The 19,797-nt window shown below is 45.4% G+C and overlaps 1 protein-coding gene across 2 annotated transcripts in view; it reads left to right on the forward strand.

The window, feature by feature from the left end:
• FBN1 (fibrillin 1) overlaps window positions 1–19,588 on the forward strand; it is a 201,976-nt gene extending 182,388 nt beyond the window's left edge. For both annotated transcript variants that reach the window (XM_084775482.1, XM_084775483.1), the window contains exons 57-66: window positions 1,082–1,207; window positions 1,796–2,002; window positions 4,413–4,538; window positions 4,748–4,870; window positions 7,455–7,571; window positions 7,830–7,958; window positions 8,742–8,861; window positions 13,345–13,576; window positions 16,800–16,974; window positions 18,181–19,588. In XM_084775482.1, coding sequence (XP_084631608.1) covers window positions 1,082–1,207; window positions 1,796–2,002; window positions 4,413–4,538; window positions 4,748–4,870; window positions 7,455–7,571; window positions 7,830–7,958; window positions 8,742–8,861; window positions 13,345–13,576; window positions 16,800–16,974; window positions 18,181–18,570 — 1,745 coding nt within the window. In that variant the 3' untranslated portion in view covers window positions 18,571–19,588. The remainder of the gene's footprint in view (window positions 1–1,081; window positions 1,208–1,795; window positions 2,003–4,412; window positions 4,539–4,747; window positions 4,871–7,454; window positions 7,572–7,829; window positions 7,959–8,741; window positions 8,862–13,344; window positions 13,577–16,799; window positions 16,975–18,180) is intronic.
• The last annotated feature ends 209 nt before the right edge of the window (window positions 19,589–19,797 follow it).

The raw sequence follows: 19,797 nt of genomic DNA on the forward strand, positions 1-19,797 counted from the left end.
CCACAGCCTTGGACCAGGGAATGCAGACTCCTGCTTCCAACCAAATCCAACGCTTGTCTGCCACTTCTTTTGTGAATAAAGTTTTATTAAACACCTCCTGCACCTTGGCCTCCCAAGCAGTTGGGTTGCTGGCCTGTACCATCAGGTTTGGCTGAGCACTGGGTATCATTTTCCAGTCTCTGCCTCTCTCAGAGAGTTCCATGTTCCAGGGACTCAAAGCTATTCTCAAATGAGAGAGACACCGGGGAAGTGAGTGATATTCAGATCTAAACAATCACCAAATAACCCAAAGATACTCCAGCCGTTTTAATGTTCTCCTTAAATCTGGGATGTTAAATTGTGGTTTATTATTTCTCAATAATATTGCTGAAGAGTGCAAACAAGCTATGGTGAATCTGAAGATCAGGCCAGACTAATAATGTCCCTGGGTCAACACAACTTCCTGGCATTATTCTGATGAAGTAACATATCCCTTTAAAATGATAACCAACCTCCCAGGAATATTCTTTATGTACAGATGGGGTGAGAGTGAAATTTAAAAAAAAAATGTAAGTGTGCCTAAATGCTGCCATTGCATATAGGTATATCAACAATGTGCTCAAGGCTGCCTTACCAGAACAGAGAGAGGGAGAGAGAGAGAAAGGGAGAGAGAGAGAGAGAGAGAGAGAGAGAGAGAGAGAGAGAGAGAGAGAGAGAGAGAAGAGAGGAGAGAGAAGAGAGATTTTACTTTTATTTCATAATCTATCTCTGGAAGAGCACATCAGAAATTGGTAGTCTGGATGAGGGTTTTGGTGGCTGGGGATACAGATGAAAGGGGGACATTGGTAGATTTTCTTCCTGGCCTTTCCTGGATTTCTAGCTTTTAATCATGTGAAGAGACTACTTGTTTTCAAAGCAAATAGAGAGATTGAGTGAGTGAATGAAGGAAGAAATGAAGGAAGGGAGGGAAGAAGGGAGGGAGGGAGGAAGGGAGGGAGGGAGGGAGGGAGGGAGGGAGGAAGGGAGGGAGGGAGGGAGGGACCAAGGAAGAACAATCAACCTTTCTATAAATGTCTGATGACTCCTGTCTCTGTCTACACAGATGAGAACGAGTGCCAGACCAAGCCAGGCATCTGTGAGAACGGACGTTGCCTCAACACCCGGGGCAGCTACACCTGTGAGTGCAACGACGGCTTCACCGCCAGCCCCACACAGGACGAGTGCTTGGGTGAGTACCTGGCGCTGACCTCACCGCTGCCTTCCTTGTATCCAGCTCTCAGGCTGGGATACTCCACAGCATTATTTCTGGTTTGAAATAAGAGAAAATATCAAAAAAAATTGAAAAGGGGCTGAAAACAGTCATCCTTGGGAGATGACTTAGTGACCGAGTGTCCACTGGGTCAGGACCTCCTTGCAGTGAAGTTCTTCCTTTGCTAATTGCACACAGAATTGCAAGCTTGGGGTTTCCTTCTTGCTGCCTTTTAAGGCCTTCATGACCAGGCCCACTTGTGTATGTTTTTCTGCCCCCTTTCCTGTAGCATGGCTGTTGCAACTGTCCTTCCATATGTCCGGGGCACAAAGAATTAAAAGCTTGTCTGCACCAATGCCTGTCTGCCAACTCACGGATTTCTTGTCTTGTTTCCCTCAGACGCCTCCTTTCTCTCTCTCCGCTGTTTCCAGCTTTCCCTTCTCGCTCCTCTTCACCCAGGGTAAAGTGTTACATCCTTTTGGTTTTTTAATATCCGAAAATTCCTACTGCCCCCATGCACTCAGGACAGTGTCTCAACCCCTCTTTGCCGCGGACTGTCTCTTCCAGACAACCGGGAAGGGTACTGCTTCTCAGAAGTCCTGCAGAACATGTGCCAGATTGGCTCAAGCAACAGGAACCCTGTTACCAAGTCGGAGTGCTGCTGTGATGGAGGCGGAGGCTGGGGACCCCACTGTGAGATCTGCCCCTTTGAGGGCACCGTGGCTTACAAGAAGCTGTGCCCCCACGGCCGAGGATTCATGACTAATGGAGCAGGTACTTCATTCCGTTCTGTTGTCCACGAAAGGTGTGAGCTCTTCTCTCATTGCTAGGTTTTCGTGATTTCATTATAAGACAAAGTTAGCAGCGAGGAGTCTCTGTGTTTCACTAGGGGAGCCGATGGCAGTTTGGAACTGACGATCTAGGCTTGTGTCATCTGTGCGATTGAGAGTGACAGAAGTACTTTCTTGTGGTGCTGTAACCACCCAAGGCCTTTTGCTAAGTGTCCTGGTCTAGTTGACTGAGTTGGGTGTGATTGGGTCCTTGCCTCTGCATTACAAGAGTCTGGCAGAAATGAGACCGTTTATAGATGAGCGATGAAATAAATGATGGCTTAGTTCCACCCCACCAATATTCATTTTAAATCAAAACTAGCTAAGATGTATTATATCAAAAAAGTATAAATACTACTGGAATGCTAGGAATTGGCACAAATTGTGTCTGAAATGCACAAGCTGCTTTCAGCCGGAAACCGAGATGTGTATGGGGGCCACTGAGGTGTCTGGGGCAGCCCTGAAGACCCAGACGCTTCACGTGAGCCCACATTTATCAATAGTGATCAGAGTTGGGGTTTAGTCTGTACAAGGACTGAGAAGAGGGTCTGATATAGTTCTGTTGTGCTCCTGGGGAGTGGCGGTTAGAAGCAAAAAAATAAAAAAAAAAAGAATTAGAAAAAGATGTCTGCTGATATTAAATAATTATTTGCCAGTAAAGGGCTGATAACATGTGCAAAGTGCTTGTGTTGGTGCCCTGTGCTAGCTGGGACACAAGGTGGAGGAGAGTGGCTCTGATGGCCATCAGTGCATGTTATCTGTAACAGAGACATGAATAAGGGTGTCTCTTTCTAGCCAACTGCAAAAGCCCAGCCCCGTCATCTGCCCCAGAGCCTCGGTTAGTTTCCACCCATCCCGTTCTACCCCCCGCCCCATGTTGGGTAATCTGTTATTTTTTCAGGGCCAACTTCAAATAGGACAAAGAGAATGTTAAGGAACTTTCCTTCTTATTTTTGAACCTGCAACATTAGAAAGAAAAGCTGGACTTCCTTTGCCCGACGGGTCCTCTGCTGTGCTTTGCTCATGTGATGCAGGCGGGGTCTCAAGAGTGATGGCTAGGTGGAGCAGAGAGCCAAATACGTCTCAGTAGGGTGTTTCGTGAACCCAGAAGAGAAAAATAACACAGAGTTAGAGGACCAATTATGTTAAGGCTTTCCTTTCGTTCGAGTAGTTCCACATTGTCACCTCACACAATTATTCATCTGCTATTTGATAAGTTATCATTGCATATGAAATAATCACCTGACATACTCATTCATTAGCTGTTCGATGAGTTACCATATTTTTCTAGCATATAAGACGACTTTTTAACACACGCGCGCGCGCGCGCGCGCACACACACACACACACACACACACACACACACACACACACACACACACCCCTGAAAAATCAGAGCTGGGGCTGGAGAGATGGCTCAGCGGTTAAGAGCACTGACTGCCCTTCCAGAGGTTCTGAGTTCAATTCTCAGCAACCACATGGTGGCTCACAACCATCTATAATGTGATCTGATGTGCACTGTATACATAATAAATAAACAAATCTTGAATGAAAGAAAGAAAGAAAGAAAGAAAGAAAGAAAGAAAGAAAGAAAGAAAGAAAGAAAGAAAGAAAGAGCCAAAGTTGGGGTCGTCTTATACACCGGGTACTGATCTACAGCTTGCTTCCCCCTGCTTCATATGTCCGGTGCATGTAGTGGGGGATGCTGCGGCCAATTCTCTGCTCTGTATGGGGGTGTATGAAGCAGGGAGGAGCAAGCTGCGCACATCTTCCTGTACCTCGAGGAAGGTGGATTGCCTCTCCACCGGAATCTGCCCATCCGACTCAGAGGGCTGTGCGTCTTTGGGTTGAGTGTGGAGCACGCCTTAAAGGGGCAGTGTAGGCTGGCACTGGCTGGCTGCCGGCATTTAATAAAGTGCTTGGCTATCTGTGCCCTGCCTGCAAATAGACATGTGCCTAAGTCATCTGACATATTCATTAGCTATTCAGTGAGTTACCAGTGCATATGAAATCCATTCTTGAGCCAGGTGGTGGTGGTACACACATTTAATCCCAGCACTCTAGACACAGAGGCAGGCAGATCTTTGTGAGTTCTTGGTCAGCCTGGTCTACAAAGTGAGTTCCAGGCAACAGGGCTGTTACACAGAGAAACCCTGTTTTGAATAGCCAAAAAATAGAAAAAAAGAAAAAGAAAAGAAAGAAAGAAGTCTGCTCTGTCTCCTCTTGGTTTAATATTTTGGTCCATAATATAGTAACACATTCTATAAAATTTTACACTCAAGGGACCTCTATGTATTGATGTTGCCCATTATATATTATAATGTATTTATTATTGTGATCTATATCTATCCTAGATATTGATGAGTGCAAGGTTATTCATGATGTTTGCCGAAACGGAGAGTGTGTCAATGACAGAGGGTCATATCACTGTATCTGCAAAACAGGCTACACACCAGATATAACAGGGACTGCCTGTGTAGGTAGGTGATTTTTTTCTAATGCTTTATTCCTGAGTAGAAATGTCAGGCTATAGGAAAGAAAGCCTCACTGTAAAAGTCTAGAAGGCATCTCAACTTTAATAGGAAATTATGAGGCGATGATGAAATATTTCACAGAGTTTATAGGTATAGCTATGGAGCATTCGGAAAGCCTTTTGAGAGGGCTTTTACACTGTCTCTTTTGATCACAGATCTCAATGAGTGCAACCAGGCTCCCAAACCCTGCAATTTTATATGCAAAAACACTGAAGGAAGCTACCAGTGTTCCTGCCCGAAAGGCTACATTCTACAAGAGGATGGGAGAAGCTGCAAAGGTAAGTGGGCTTTATCCACTCACCTGCTGCAGGGTGTGCTTCCCTGAGCTCAGTGTCGGGGCAGAAAGTGGGTCCCTGAGGGTTAAGCTGAGGCCAGGCAGGGTGCTGAAAGCTGGGAGCAGCAGCTGTCCTTGCTCGATACCCCATGAGCCTCCATGGAGGACGTCCATGAGGGGCTCATTGGTGCCAACTCTCTAAGGCTCTGGTGAGGCTGATTCCCCTCCTTTCCCATCTGCTTTATCTGTTCACTCCCTGTTCAACAATGGTGCGGTCTAGGAGGTCTTCATGGCATGATCTTAGAGGTGTATCCGGTTAGAGTAGCATATCAGTTCTATCTATCTATCTCTCTGTCTGTCTGTCTGTCTGTCTAACTGTCTATCTATCTATCTATCTATCTATCTATCTATCTATCTAACTATCTATGTATCTATCTAGATTTTAAGTTTGCAAAATAAAGCCATTACGCCTTCTAAGAGCTTATCTGAGAGTCATGAAACATGCAAACCCTGTGCAGAAATCTCTCAACTAGAAATTACCTTTTGCAAAATGTGCTCAGTGTATATTCGGCCCTAAATATCTTTTATTAAATCAAACCTTCAGAGACCCCTCCTATGCATACCTGGTCCTAGGTCCTGCATACCTGATCCTAAGACATGGTCTTCCTCTTCACCAGTGATTACTGTACATTCTGGGCAGTGGAAGGCTAGCGCTCACAGCAAGAGTTAGCTCATGAAAGTGAAGAAACTCATTCAGGGGAAAACATCTCTTCTGTGATGATCCCCCCCAGTGTGAGCCATGACTCCCCCTGCACCCCAACCTTAGTGAACTCTATATAACACTTGCAACTTGAGCAAAAGGAGGTCTAGGAGGGAATGCCTGGGACCTCCGGTGAGGGTCTAGTGACCTTCTCCTGACCTCTGTTTCTATGAGGGAACATCAACAGGCCTGACTGTGATGGTCACTCGCAATTAGCCACAGTGGCTCTGATGAAGATGGTGACCAAACTGTTATGCTCAGCATCTTTACATCATAGGCCCATCTCTCTCCTTGTTCTCATAAAGTGCGAGATTGGCTATGTCTGACATATGTGGACATGTGCAGATATGTGTCTCACTAACTCTGAGAAGAAAACTGCTAGAAGGGAGGCGCTGGGAGGGGTGTGGGACTGGTAAGAGGAGAGAAGATATCAGGGCAAGATTCATGTAACCATGGAAACAACACAGTGAAACCCCCGTAACTTGTACAGTTTGTTTGTGTTGTTGATTATAACAGAAAGGAAAGAGTAGGGGAAGACAGAAGGTATCTGTGAGGATGAGAACAGCAAGTTGCGGTATTGGATGGTTCACATTAGTGGAATAGACGATGAGGAGGGCTTGTGACCCTGCTTCCTCCAGTCGCAGGTGTGCCCACGGCTCCCAGCGGGGAAGCCACTCGGGCTCTGAGGGAAGTGCACATCAGTTAGCCTTTCAGCAGTAGAAGAACTCAAGAAAGGGTCTGTCTGAGGGGACCGCTGTGCTGGGATGGGCATGGGGAGGTCCTCTCAGAAGGACAGGTGCCCTCCCAGCTGGGAAGGCCACTTGGGAGCAGAGGCAGATGCCAGCAAATCTAATACCACTTGTGCCTCTGTGCAGCCTGAATTTAAAAGCACTCCTGAATTCCCAGGCATGTAAAAGCTATCCCTTAGGTCCAACAAACTTGGTAGTCCTTAATATATTTTTAAATGCTTTGGGATCTTGAAGGGAGTCCAAAAGCTAAGGCTGTAACGAAAGACTCTGCTATGGTGTGAGAGTATACAGAAATGAAAATAACATTGGGTCTACAGTATAGGCAAGGGGTTTTGGTTGGTTTTGGGATTTTTTTTGGTGGTGGTGGTCATGGTGGTGGTGGTTTTGATTTTGGTTTAATTCATCAAAATCAGATTTTTTTGGTCTTTCCTGGTTGTTCAGTTTTATTTTATTCAAAGAAAAACTGCTAACCAAAGAAGCCAAACTGATGGCCTCATTTGAGTTTGTTCTAAATCCAACAGAAAGGAGTTAAGGCAGCGGTTCTTGGCCTTCCTAATGCTGTGACTCTTTAATATAATTTTTCATGTTGTGATGACCCCCAACTATGTTATTTTTGTTGTTACCTCATAAATGTAATTTAGCTATGGTTGTAAATTGTAATATAGATATCTGTGTTTTCCAATGGTCTTAGGGGGACCCCTGTGAAAAGGTCATGACCCACAGATTAAGAACAACTGAATTAAGGGTACAAATAAATTTCCAGCCTCAACATCTATTTTGATATCTTCACTTAGATCTTTTTATTGATATGGGAAATCCTTACTGTTGGTTTAAACATTTAGAATGTCCTTCAAAGAAATTTGTTGAGAAACTCTTACATGTCTGTAACTTAAGGCAGCTGCCTGTCCTTGGATCCCACAGAGCTACTCTCTCCTTGCTTTCAAGGCCCACCACCCGCCTTCCTGTCAACCCTTTGCTGTGGCTCTGTGAAGCCTGGAGTCCTTTGAGCCCCAGAGCCACTTCCCGCCCATCTGAGCGTGTTCGGCACAACCTGAATTCCATCTCACGCTTTCTTGCAGATCTTGACGAGTGTGCAACCAAACAGCATAACTGTCAGTTCCTGTGTGTTAACACCATCGGTGGCTTCACGTGCAAATGCCCTCCTGGGTTTACCCAGCACCACACTGCCTGCATCGGTAAGTAGGAAGGAAGGACCCTGTACGGGACACAGCAGTTCTTTCAAAGACTTTCCTACACCCTCTGCTGTTGGATAACAGCACACCAGGCTCAGCAGCCTGGCAGTGGTGGCGGGGGGTGGGGTGGGGGGAGGGGGAGGTGCACACACAGTGTGAAGTCACTGACCTTATTTTGGACTTCTCTGGGTTAACCTCCTCCCAATACAAAGCAGCTTCGGGAAGTGTCACTCTCCTCTTTTCTCCCACTGCTTCCGCCAGACAACAATGAGTGCACATCTGATATCAACCTGTGTGGGTCCAAGGGCGTCTGCCAGAACACGCCAGGAAGCTTCACCTGTGAATGCCAGCGAGGCTTCTCACTCGATCAGAGCGGCGCCAGCTGTGAAGGTGGGTCCAGACTTCAGCTGTGTCTAGCTAGATGCTCTTTGCAGAGGTGACCTATGTGCAAAAACAATGGTCTCTCCTGGGTGTGTCGGCACACACCTGTAATCCTAGCACAGAGAGGCAGAGACAGGGGGAGTGCCACAAGTTGGACGTCAGCCAAAAAAGTAAAAAGTAAATAAGCAAACAAAAAGGCAAAAAAGGAAAGGAGAAAAAAAAAACCTCTGAGAAGGGAAACCACTCAGTTGAAGATGGAGGTATTTGCATGGGCCCGTGCTTCAGAACAACTCATGCCTCTTCTGTGTAGATCAAGATTGTTCAGTTAACAATTTAACTTAGTATGACTAACTCCACAGAAGTACCCCGACATCTGACATGTGAGGCCAGAGTCCTTAGATTTCTCCAACATGGACAATACATGTAAGAAGTAACTCTTCTACAAAGGCATAATTAGATGTTTACATTTTAATTCTTATAATTTTATTTTCTTATTGATATTCCTTGGTTTCTAATTCCAGTACAAATAAGCAAACAGATCATTTCCTGAGCTACCCCACGACATGCTTTGTGACGAAACTTAACATCATTTTCATCTGTAGACTTTACCAGGAATCTCTGAATATCAGTGTAGCTTTTTTTTTTTTTTGATGTTTTGATAGGATAGTTCTTTTCGATGAAAGGCTTATTTCTAGGATTGCCTTTTAGATTCACAGTCAGATAGATGAGGCTTCAGAGAGGCCGAGAGACAGCTGCTGAAGGGGCTCACGAGAAGCTCTGCTTCCTTTACAGATGTGGACGAGTGCGAGGGCAACCACCGCTGCCAGCACGGCTGCCAGAACATCATCGGAGGCTACCGGTGTAGCTGCCCCCAGGGCTACCTCCAGCACTACCAGTGGAACCAGTGTGTAGGCAAGTAGCTCCTCTTCCTTCCAAGGGGCAGGGTGGCTGGCTCCTCAGAGAGCCGGTGCCTTCCTTCTGAAGTAAAGTTATCAAGCCAACAACAGCCCACTGAAAGATGCTCTGCCCCGCTTGAAACCAAAGGGAAGTGATGGTCTTTAAGGAAAAAGAAAGTGGTGAAGGGTGCTTTGGGGACAGCTGAGATGAAAGGCCTTAGACATTATTCTGCCTCCTCCACTACACTGTCAGCCATCAGCCCACACTGGGGCTCTCTCTACGATCTCTAGTTCCCTGAAGAGATGTACTTTGGTTCCAGGAAGATTGTGGCCAGATTAGAATAAGTCAATTTAAGAAGCTTGAAGAAGTTTGAGGTTCTTATAGACCCAAAATCCCAAATAGGGCTCGGAGCTCTCAAGAACTAAGTTATCTAGAATAAGCATTGCCATGGGATGGAATGGTCCCCCTCAGTGCGAGGCTATGCAGAGCAGATCTCTCGGACTAGGCCAGCCTGGGTGTCCACTCATAGCTTGTCAGAAGTTCACTCTTCCCGGTGGCTGAGTCAGAGGTCGGGGGCCATTAACTCCATTCCTTTCTAGAAGCAAATGGCAGGTTTCGACTTTCAGCTTGAGTAGAACCCACTTGGTCCTACAAAAATACAATCAAAGAAAGCCTATTCTACAGTTGGGAGTTTTCTACTGACAATCCCTAACATGACCACTAACCTGCATCGTGACCGTGGTGCCACAGGTCAGACTGGGAGGTTTCAATCAGTCCTAAGGAGTAGTTTTCCAGAGGCGTTAATTGATAGGGTAATACATCGGAACTCTCTTTTTCATAAAATAAAAAAATAAAATAAAATAAATAAAATTTTAAAAAAGGAAACCATCACCAATGAAAATTTCAAGTGTAAGAACAAATCAAAATAATGAGACATATAAAAAACTATAACTCCTTATGGAGTCAGTTGCTCAGGGTACACGGGATGTAAGGGGTCAGAGCAAGTGCAATACAAGTTAACCAAACCATGGTGTTTGCCAGTGTGCAAGGCTGGGTGTGAGTAAGGGACATGCTGCCCTCAAGCTGTGGACACAGCGCCGCTGCTGATCGATGATCTTAATTTGTGCTCCTCTCCTCAGCCCCAACCCAGAGGAGCAGAATGAAGTTAAATGGTTATTAAATGTTATCAGAGAAGTAGTAAACTACAATAGGAAAGCCTAGAGAAATGAAGGAGAGTTATCCACCTGAATGAGTATTTACAGAAGCCCAGACAGATGCCTAAGGCTAAAGGACCTTGGAGACTCTCCAGCTTGGCATCGCCTCATAGAGGAGCTCCTCAGGCCTTCCAGACCAGGCCAGTTTGGCTTCCATACTAGGAGATACTTGGTTTCTTCCTTGATAGTCCAGCTAGGAACAGATAGAGTTAATATTTGCAAGTATCTTTTCTTCTTCTTCTTCTTCTTCTTCTTCTTCTTCTTATTATTATTATTATTATTATTATTATTATTATTATTATTATTATTATTATTCCTCTTCTTCTTCTTCTTCTTCTTCTTCTTCTTCTTCTTCTTCTTCTTCTTCTTCTTCTTTTTCTTTTTTTTCGAGACTGGGTTTCTCTGTGTGGCCTTGGCTGTCCTAAACTCACTTTGTAGACCAGGTTGGCCTTAAACTCACAGAGATCCACCTGCCTGTGCCTCCTCAAGCGCTGAGATTATAGGCGTGTGCCACCACACCCTGCTGCTATTACCTTTTTTGTGTGATAAATGCACTGCCATTCTGCTAATGTTGATACATTTTGTGCCTATTAGCAAAAAGCAGACTAAATCCAAGTGATAGACTAGCAGGTCTTGCCCAAAGCTACCCATGCCTCGTGGTTTATTCATCTGGGTCCCATGAGCTAACCCATATGGAGAACAAGAGGTCAGAGGTTCTGATGCTTCACACGCGTCAGTACTGTGGATGCTGGGAGCAGGTGGAGAGGATGGAGGGGCCATGGAGGGTCAAGAGAAAATGGTCATCCCAGATGACTGCTTAAATAAACACCCTCAGTTCTTTACTCTTTGTCAAACAAACCAGACCTATGTCAAACAAAGAGTAAAGATGGCCTCCATTGGTATCTATAGCATAGTTCATTCCTTATTTCAAATAAGGGGAAATAATGCGGGCAACATTATATTTGATTTGTCTATTTAAGATCTCTGTAGACTAAGGGGCCTTGGATGGAGACAAGGTCTTTAGAGAATCTTCGAATAGACAAAGTGACTGGAGGGAAGGGGGAAAGAAGGGAAAGATAGATAGAGAGATAGATAGAGAGATAGATAGATAGATAGATTATATATATATATATATATATATATATATATATATATATATATATATATCCATGAATAATACTAGACATACACACAAGTGATACTAAATGTTAGTACTTATCAGCAAAACCCCTAGTCCTTTCACTTTTACATACCTATTTACTAACTTTAAATACATGACATGAAAGAAGAGAGATAGCCAGGCATGGTGGCACACACTTAATCCCAGCACTCGGGAGGCAGAGGCAGGTAGATCACTGTGAGTTCAAGGCCAACCTGGTCTACAAAGTGAGTCTAGGACAGCCAAGGCTACACAGAGAAACCCTGTCTTGAAAAAAAAGAAAAAGAAAAAAAGAAGAAGAAGAGAAATTATCCAGTAAAAGAAAGGGGATGAAGGTGGAAAAGGAGGGAAGGGTATAGGAGAGTGAGTATGTTCAAATTACACATTACACTTGGATGGCAATGCCTTTATTAGACTTATCACTGTATACAATCTATACAATGAATATACACCAGTTTAAGTATTTGAGGGCTGGTTAATTGGCTCAGTGCATAAAGGCAGTTGCTGCCAATGCTGATGACTAGAATTCAATCTAGAGAATCCATAGAGTGGAAGGAAAGAGGACTCTCATTGTTGTCCTGTGACCTCCACATACCATTCTCTCTTGTATGTGCCTGTATGTGCACACATATACACACACAATAAAAAAGATTTTTTAAATGTTATTTAGAGTATTTGGAGAAAAAGAGAAGAAAAGTGTTCTCTGAACAAAGAAGGTCAAATTAGTTATAGGAGAGAAGAAATACCAGTTTAAACATGGGTATGCTCTTGCAAGCCAATATGGTATATAGAGCATTACCCTTTGCAGTCAGACAGCCCAGATGGGGCCCTGGCCTGGTTGCTTCTCAGAGGTGGTAGGAAGGTTTGTATAAATGAATGTGAGTCACTCCCTACCCCACCCCGTAGCCTATCCACCCCCCGGTGGGTGCTCCTTTCCCTCCTGGCTTCCACTGGACGTGGCTGTCCATGGGATGAAAGCCATGCTCCTTAGAGTGTGCTGTAGCTCTAAAGATAGGTCTCTCTAGCAAGTTCCCAGCATGCCCTACCATGGTGGGCCCAGAAAAAGAATATTAGAGATTTTTAAAAGTACGTGGATTGAAATAGTGAGACAGTCACAATCCTTTGAACTGATGTTTTTGAAAGTTATGTTTCTGGGACTGGAGCGGCAATGGCTTAGTGGTTAAGAGTTACTGGTTGCTCTTCCAGTAGGTTCGATTCCCAGCACCCACATTGTAGCCCAGTTCTAGGCGATCTTGAGCCCTTTTCTGGCCTGCATGTGACATACAGATGAACATATAATAATTATTTTTTTTTAGTTTCAAAGGGTTGTTCTCGTTTCCTATCTCTTGCCTCCAGGCTGTGCAGGCTCCTATGGTAGGCTGCCTGGCAGAAACCATGTCTCATAGATTTTCCCCTCCCCTGTTACTGTCTGAAAAGTCTGCATGGAATCTCTCCCAGCCACACTTAGCTTTAGTCATGGCTCAGACACTGGAGCCACAGATGGTTTGGATAGGCGTCCAGAGAGAAAGCAGACATACCAGGAGATACGACTTAGCTAAGAATAGGCACCGGGGATGCCCTTGCAGAGTTTTTGAAAAGGAAACACAAATGGGCCAGGTTCCCCTCCCCTATAGGGCATCAGCCATCCCCAGACCTGTTACGTCCTGCATCAGGAAGGCCTGAGGGCAGCATCTGGAGGTTTCTGCTCTGGGGATATCCATCCTGCGGCCACTTGTGAAGCAAGAACACAGACAACTGTATGGTCCCTTCCCACCTGCCCTAAACCCCAAATTTTAGCTGTGGTCCTGCCTCACATTGAGCAGAACAAGCTAGCATGGCTTTCAGTGAGAACCAGTGTCTGAGGCTCCTCATAGTGCCGTCCTGGGTGCTCTCTGCCACTGTATTTAACCAGCGTGGCAAGAGGCTACTTGCATCTCCACCCGTGTCTCCCTCCCTCCCCCCCTCCATCTCTTGTTCTGTCCACGCTGGCCACACTTTCTTGTCCCAAGAGCCTGCCTACCTACCTATCGGCCAGCTGCTTGATCAGGAGGAACACAACCCAAACTCCTCCTTGGAGTCCTATGGCAAGCGTCACACATGTCCTGTTTCCTTGTTTTCTCCGCAGACGAGAACGAATGTCTGAGTGCACACGTCTGCGGGGGAGCCTCCTGCCACAACACCCTAGGGAGTTACAAGTGCATGTGTCCCACCGGCTTCCAGTATGAGCAGTTCAGCGGCGGCTGTCAAGACATCAATGAGTGTGGCTCGGCACAGGCTCCCTGCAGCTATGGCTGCTCCAACACAGAGGGTGGCTACCTGTGCGGCTGTCCTCCAGGATACTTCCGCATAGGCCAAGGGTAAGTATTGCTCTTCCTGCCCTCACTTGGCTACTCTCTGAATATGCATAGGTACCTAATCACCCACCCTACTCGAGAGCTACACTCTCTCTAACCCTCAAGATTATTCCAGTTAGCTTTGAGAACGCTGGAGAGGAGCATCTGTAAGGGGGTCTCCAGGTTTCTAGAAACTCATAGAATACCCAACAACGCGATGCAGCTACACTGTGCGTATCTCACCGAGCAGCTTCTCTGTCTCTTGTTCTTCACATGCTGCAGAGGATGGGTTTCTTCAAGAACGCATGGTGAGGTCAGCTGACGCAGAACTGGGCCCACCCTACACACCTGATGCACCTCCCACAGGAGCATCCTGGGCTCTGTCTTGACTTACAGTGCTTTCTTTTCTAGTTCGCATCAGGTTATAGATAACTTTTGCTGGAGGTCTCTTATAGTCTTTAAGACATCTTTTGCCCTTCACTCTTGAATTTATGTTAGAAATGATCAAAACAGGCACATTCAATGTGAGTTGGAATAATTAGCTGTCTTTTCCAAGTAGACAGCTTTACAAAGTAATGTGACTAGGAGTGTGCATGTGACAGCTGGGACAGAGAAGGAACACTGTTTATCTCAGTGTACTGTGGAATTGACATTAGACTCTAGAGGTCTTTTCTACCCTGGCTAGTTCCCAAATACTCAAGATAGAGACCTTTTATGGTTTGTATATTATTTAAGGGACAGTAACTGGGCAGATATCAACCCTCTAAGCTATTTTGCTATTTCCCGGCTACATGTACCATAATATTGTTTGCCATATGTTCTGTTTGGCTGCTTCTGCTCCATCAAGCCAGCCCTCATGGCCACCTGCTCATGGTCCATACTCTCCCATGGTGATTCCTTCTCCCTGGCTTTCTCTCCTGTTCCTTCACTGCATCCTCTTCTTCTTGCCTCCTTCCCACCTCATGGTCCCTCTGAGCCCCAAATCCCAGAAACCTAAGCCTCACCTATTTCTCTTCTGCCCAGCTACAGGCTTCAGCAACTTTATTAACCAATCAACCTATAAGTCAGGTCGAGCAAGTTTTACACAACAAAGATCAGTGTTTGTCAGGCTGCACCCATCTGGGTAGCAGCCAGATCTTGGGGGCCAGTAATTATCATTAGAATACATAGCACCAGACCAAACCCCAATATCAGTGGCTTAAAATTTTAGTAAGTATTTAAGGTTGAGGTCTTCCCTAATGACTTGAATATACATCTAGTTCTTAATTAGAATTCTGTCTCTCTTAATTAGAACTCTCTGCTTCTCTCTCCCTCTCCCCTCACCCCCCTCATATACACACACACAAACACACACACACACACACACACACACACACACACACAAACACACACACACACACATATATATATATATAATTACATACACACTTATCCCAAATATGAATTCAGTGGTCCTGGTGTCTATGACACACTGGCACTCAGGGACTTATTCCAGTCTGCATAAACTTCAAGGTAGAAGATCGCTTCGTGGGAAGCTCTCGGAATGCCAGCAGTAGGACCCAAATTCCCAGATGTCTGTCTGACTCTCAATTGACTCATTTTTTTTTTTTTTACAGTTTAATGCCAGAACCATTTTTCCCAGAAAAAAAAAATTGTGACACTCCAAATTGGCTTTTTGCCAGTGGGATTTTGTAGTCACATTTCTTATAAGTGGTGCTCCTGGAACAAGAGAATCCTGGAGAGACGTTCTGAGAAAGGAGCCGAGCCTGCAGATTTTGGGCTAACTCCTGGAACCATCCTCTATATGGATGCACAGGATGGGCATTTCCTCCTTCATCCATTTCCTTGTTTACCCATGTTCCATACTGCGAGGTGAAGAGGAAAGAAAAGTGTGCATTTAGGAAGACCCTAGGAAATAGAGAGAAGCACAAAAGTATAGTGAGAATCCTGTGTACACGCAAGGAAATGAGCTGTGAACAGTAGGTCAGCTGCCACAGTCCCAGAATCAGTTTAGTAAGGCTTGGTGCACATTTTGTGATAGAAACCCACCCTTGTATGACGGTTTTGGCCTCCCCTCTGTGACATCACTGCAGTGGACTCTACCCCCTAAATGAGGGTTGTCTTAGGATAATTCCCAGCTTCTTGACACACTGAGAAAGGGAGCCATACAAAGACAAGGCAGATACTGTGTGAAGCCCATCCCATAACTTGGCTTCAGTAACTGGAAGGCAAAGAAAAGAAAGATTCTCTCTTGGGTTTGGGTTTGTTTTTCCGCCTTCACATGAGTCAGATCCAGTGGCCTTGGTGGTTTGAAATGACTTGACATTAAACTGTTTCCCACAGTTGGGCAAAGCTCTGCTCTGACCCATACTGTCCATAGGAACGAACTGTATGTCTTCACAGCACAGTGCCGTGGACGGCTCGTCCTACTGCAGTAACGTCTGCAAGAGCAAACTGTCAAATGGAAGCAGTTGCTTACCCAACAGATTGGGGAGGGGTGGTTGTGGCAGTGGAACAGGACAAGAAGTGGGCTATTAAGGACCTGAAGATCACGCCATACTTGAGCCATCAGGGCCCAGAGAGGGACATGGACACAAAACATAAAAACATGGGACATAAAAGAGTAAAAGACTTGGGTGGTAGGAGCAGAGGTAGCAGCAGGAGGGCGGAAGGCATATGACAAAGACAGCCACGAAAACACACTTTGTCCAAATATGTCATAACGGTGTCTGACATATTACATGCTGATTTTAAAAATTAAAACATAAAAACGAAGTCACAGCAGGGGAAAAAATACATTGCCCTGAAAGAGGCCCTATATATGGCCCACCTGCCCCACTCACTGCTGCCTCCTAGAGGTATAGCTGGCAGGGAACAATTCCTTACTACCATGGGGCAAAATTCATAAAAAAAAAAAAAAAAGACATGTTTCAGTGACCTACTGAGTCACACGATCTCCCTCACTCTTGAGCGGCAGTTTTTAGTGTCCCCTCCCTGCATGAGTACTGCAAAGGTTTGTGCCATTAGGCTGGGAGATGACGGGCAAGGAAGCATACAAACCAGTCTTAAGGGATGGAGCTCTGTGCTGAGGGGCCTGGGGACTAGGAACTCTAAACACAGGGCATAGGTATGACTTTCAGAAGCAGATGACTGTCCAGTGGGCAGTCTGTCTGCTGTCTAGTGAGGACGCTGGGCATCAGAGCTACTGGGTCTGATGGAAGTTGCCTTGTGCTCCCTTCTGCGGCAGGCACTGTGTTTCTGGAATGGGCATGGGCCGAGGAGGCCCAGAGCCACCTGCCAGTGGTGAAATGGACGACAATTCACTGTCCCCAGAGGCGTGCTATGAGTGTAAGATCAATGGCTACCCCAAACGAGGCAGGAAACGGAGAAGCACAAATGAAACGGATGCCTCCGACGTCCAGGTAGGTCGGAGTCAGTCTCTCCTCTCCTGCTGATAGGTAAGGGCCCTTGGGCTCCTGTGCTTTTCTCCAAGGACACCCCAAAGTGTGAGCTGTCTCCCCAGACAGAAAGCCCAGTCATTTTCCTGGCTCTAGCAGTCTTTTAATAAGGGGCTTGAACGTAGGGGTGAGGAGTTGTTTTTATTTTCTTTATTTATTTTGGCTGCCTCCGAGAGTGGCAGTTTGAAAGGTTTTCACACACTTGCTCACTTCCTCTGTCTCACCAAGAAGAAAGTCAACCGCCCACCCAGTGTCTGCAGACAGGACAAGGTCTGAAGTCAGGAACAGCTGGTGGGCAGAAAGGCATGCACTCATGGTGCTCCCCTCACTGGGGAAGCTGAGGTCTAGAAAGCAGAGGCTCCTCCAATGAAAGAGTCACATGGTGTGTGGGGGAACTTGGATGGCGAGCAGGAACACACGATGCTATATGAAGTCAGGAATGCAGTCATGCACCCAGATCTCTGGCTCGAGGCTGGGAGCATCTAAGTCTCCGTGGTCCTAAAGAGGCAAGCAGAAAGCTCGGTGAAAAGCAGGGAACATTAGCAGCTCATCAGAGCCAGGAAGTAGGTCCATAAGCGTGTCCCTCCGAAGGGGTTGCTTTCCTGTCAGTGAGCAAAAACTGAACTTGACACGTTCTGAGCCTGAGTATCTATGCTGCAACCCACCTGCTGTGGTTTGGGAAGTGAGATAGGTCTTTGGAAAGAAAACAATCTATAAACTGAGCGTTAGGAAAAAAAAAAATCACTGCATCTGAATCACCTGGATGGCTTGTTAAGGCTGGATTGCTAGGAAGAGCCCCAGGGAAGCTAATTCAACAGGTCTGGGAGGTGCTAAGAATTTGCATGTCTAATGGTTTCCAGGCAGCCTGAGACTGCCTTTTTTTAGGGACCACATTTTGAGACCTATTGAGGGACTCCCCCTCCCCCAATACAGATGATTTCAACCTAGCTTCCTGCCATCAATTAAAAAAAAAAATTTTTTTTTGAAAACGCATTTGTGATTTAAACAAAAGTGCCTGTGAGTGTGCTTTTTCAGCATAACATATACTGCATGAGCAGAAAACTCTATTTGGCTTGAGACTTGAATGGCTTTTTTTTTTTTTTAATTTCCAGTATGAGAACTAACGAACATAATTAGTTGGATGTAACTCACTACTGTGTGTCTTTCCAGGATGGGTCTGAGATGGAAGCCAACGTGAGCCTTGCGAGTTGGGATGTGGAGAAGCCAGCTAGCTTTGCCTTCAATATTTCCCACATCAATAACAAGGTCCGCATCCTAGAGCTGCTGCCAGCCCTGACGACTCTGACGAACCACAACAGATACTTGATTGAGTCTGGAAATGAGGACGGCTTCTTCAAAATCAACCAGAAGGAAGGGGTCAGCTACCTCCACTTCACGAAGAAGAAGCCAGTGGCTGGAAGCTACTCCTTACACATCAGTAGTACTCCACTTTATAAAAGGAAAGAACTCAACCAGTTAGAAGACAGGCATGACAAAGACTACCTCAGCGGGGAACTGGGCGATAACCTGAAGATGAAAATTCAGATCCTGCTTCATTAACTCACCATCCAGAGACCAAATAATTACAAAGAAAAAGAAAAAAAAAAAGCAACTTTAGGTAGGTAGAATTATATTTTCCCCAAACCAGAACCTTCACACCATGGTACAAATCATTCACCGAGTCAATCTGCGCAAATGATCACGGTTCTTGAATGACAGCATCGAGGTGGGACAGTGATGATCCTGGTTCAGACAGCCACTTTCTCAGGCATCTCGTGAGTAGCCCAGCTACCTTGTCCTATGTGTTGATTCCTGAAAACTGGGACGTGAATATCCACTGAGGTTGGCCATCCACGCCGACGGGCTCTACTTTGCAGCTGCCGCACAGAAACCGTGCTCCCATTTGATGGATTGTTCCATTTGCTTTCAAATTTCGAAACTTCGCTTCTCCGAGTGCAAGTAGTAGGTCGGCCGCTTATGGTGTCTATTTGGTGCTAGTAAATTCTCAAAATAGATTTATTGATGCACTGTAATAAGTACACAGGTTAGAAACCAAATTGCCAAGTATTCAGTTCAAGTACTTCATGTCAATCAACCAAAGTTAGCTCAGTAGCTTATCTCACTTATGAGTATAATACATTACATGTAAATTAAGTGTGTGTATACTGTAATCGTGCTATTTTTTATCATTGAAACATTTATAAACTAGAATAATAAAGCCCTTAATGTGAGGGTTTGTAATGGTGCTTGTTAAGACCAAAGACTTGTTAAACATCTACACCACGTGGTAGTGGATTCTCTGTGACTGGCCCACTTGTGCACTGAGGCTGGGGAGGACAAGAAAACAGTCTCAGCCACCAGAGGATCACCAGTGCATCCTACATCACCCAGCAAGTGCAATATGCCAAAATCGCTCTCAGTCATTCCTGTCAGCAAGGGGTTAATGTCATGATGTCATAATAAAGCGATCACTCCCTCCCTCCCTTTTTTAGTTTACTCCTTGGTTTTGTGTTCTTGTGTGGATTGAGGCTGGAGGGGCCTTTCTGGAGGTGAAATAAAGTCTCCTGGGTTTAAAGTTTCCTTGTTCTGTTATCTGTGCCGTCTACGGGTGTGTAGCCTAAGCACTGGGAGAAGAAATCACATCTTCAGTTAGTCCCTCAATTGCTATCACTAATTGCTGAATGTGCGGTTCGTGCCCGTGACTTAACTAGGAAGACATTTAGACCGCAGCATCGTTTCTAAAATGTGACATTTAAACTCCCAGATTTAAGAACTTTCAGATATACT

This window comes from Acomys minous (assembly GCF_964271855.1).
Source record: "Acomys minous genome assembly, chromosome: 3".
NCBI lineage: Eukaryota > Metazoa > Chordata > Mammalia > Rodentia > Muridae > Acomys > Acomys minous.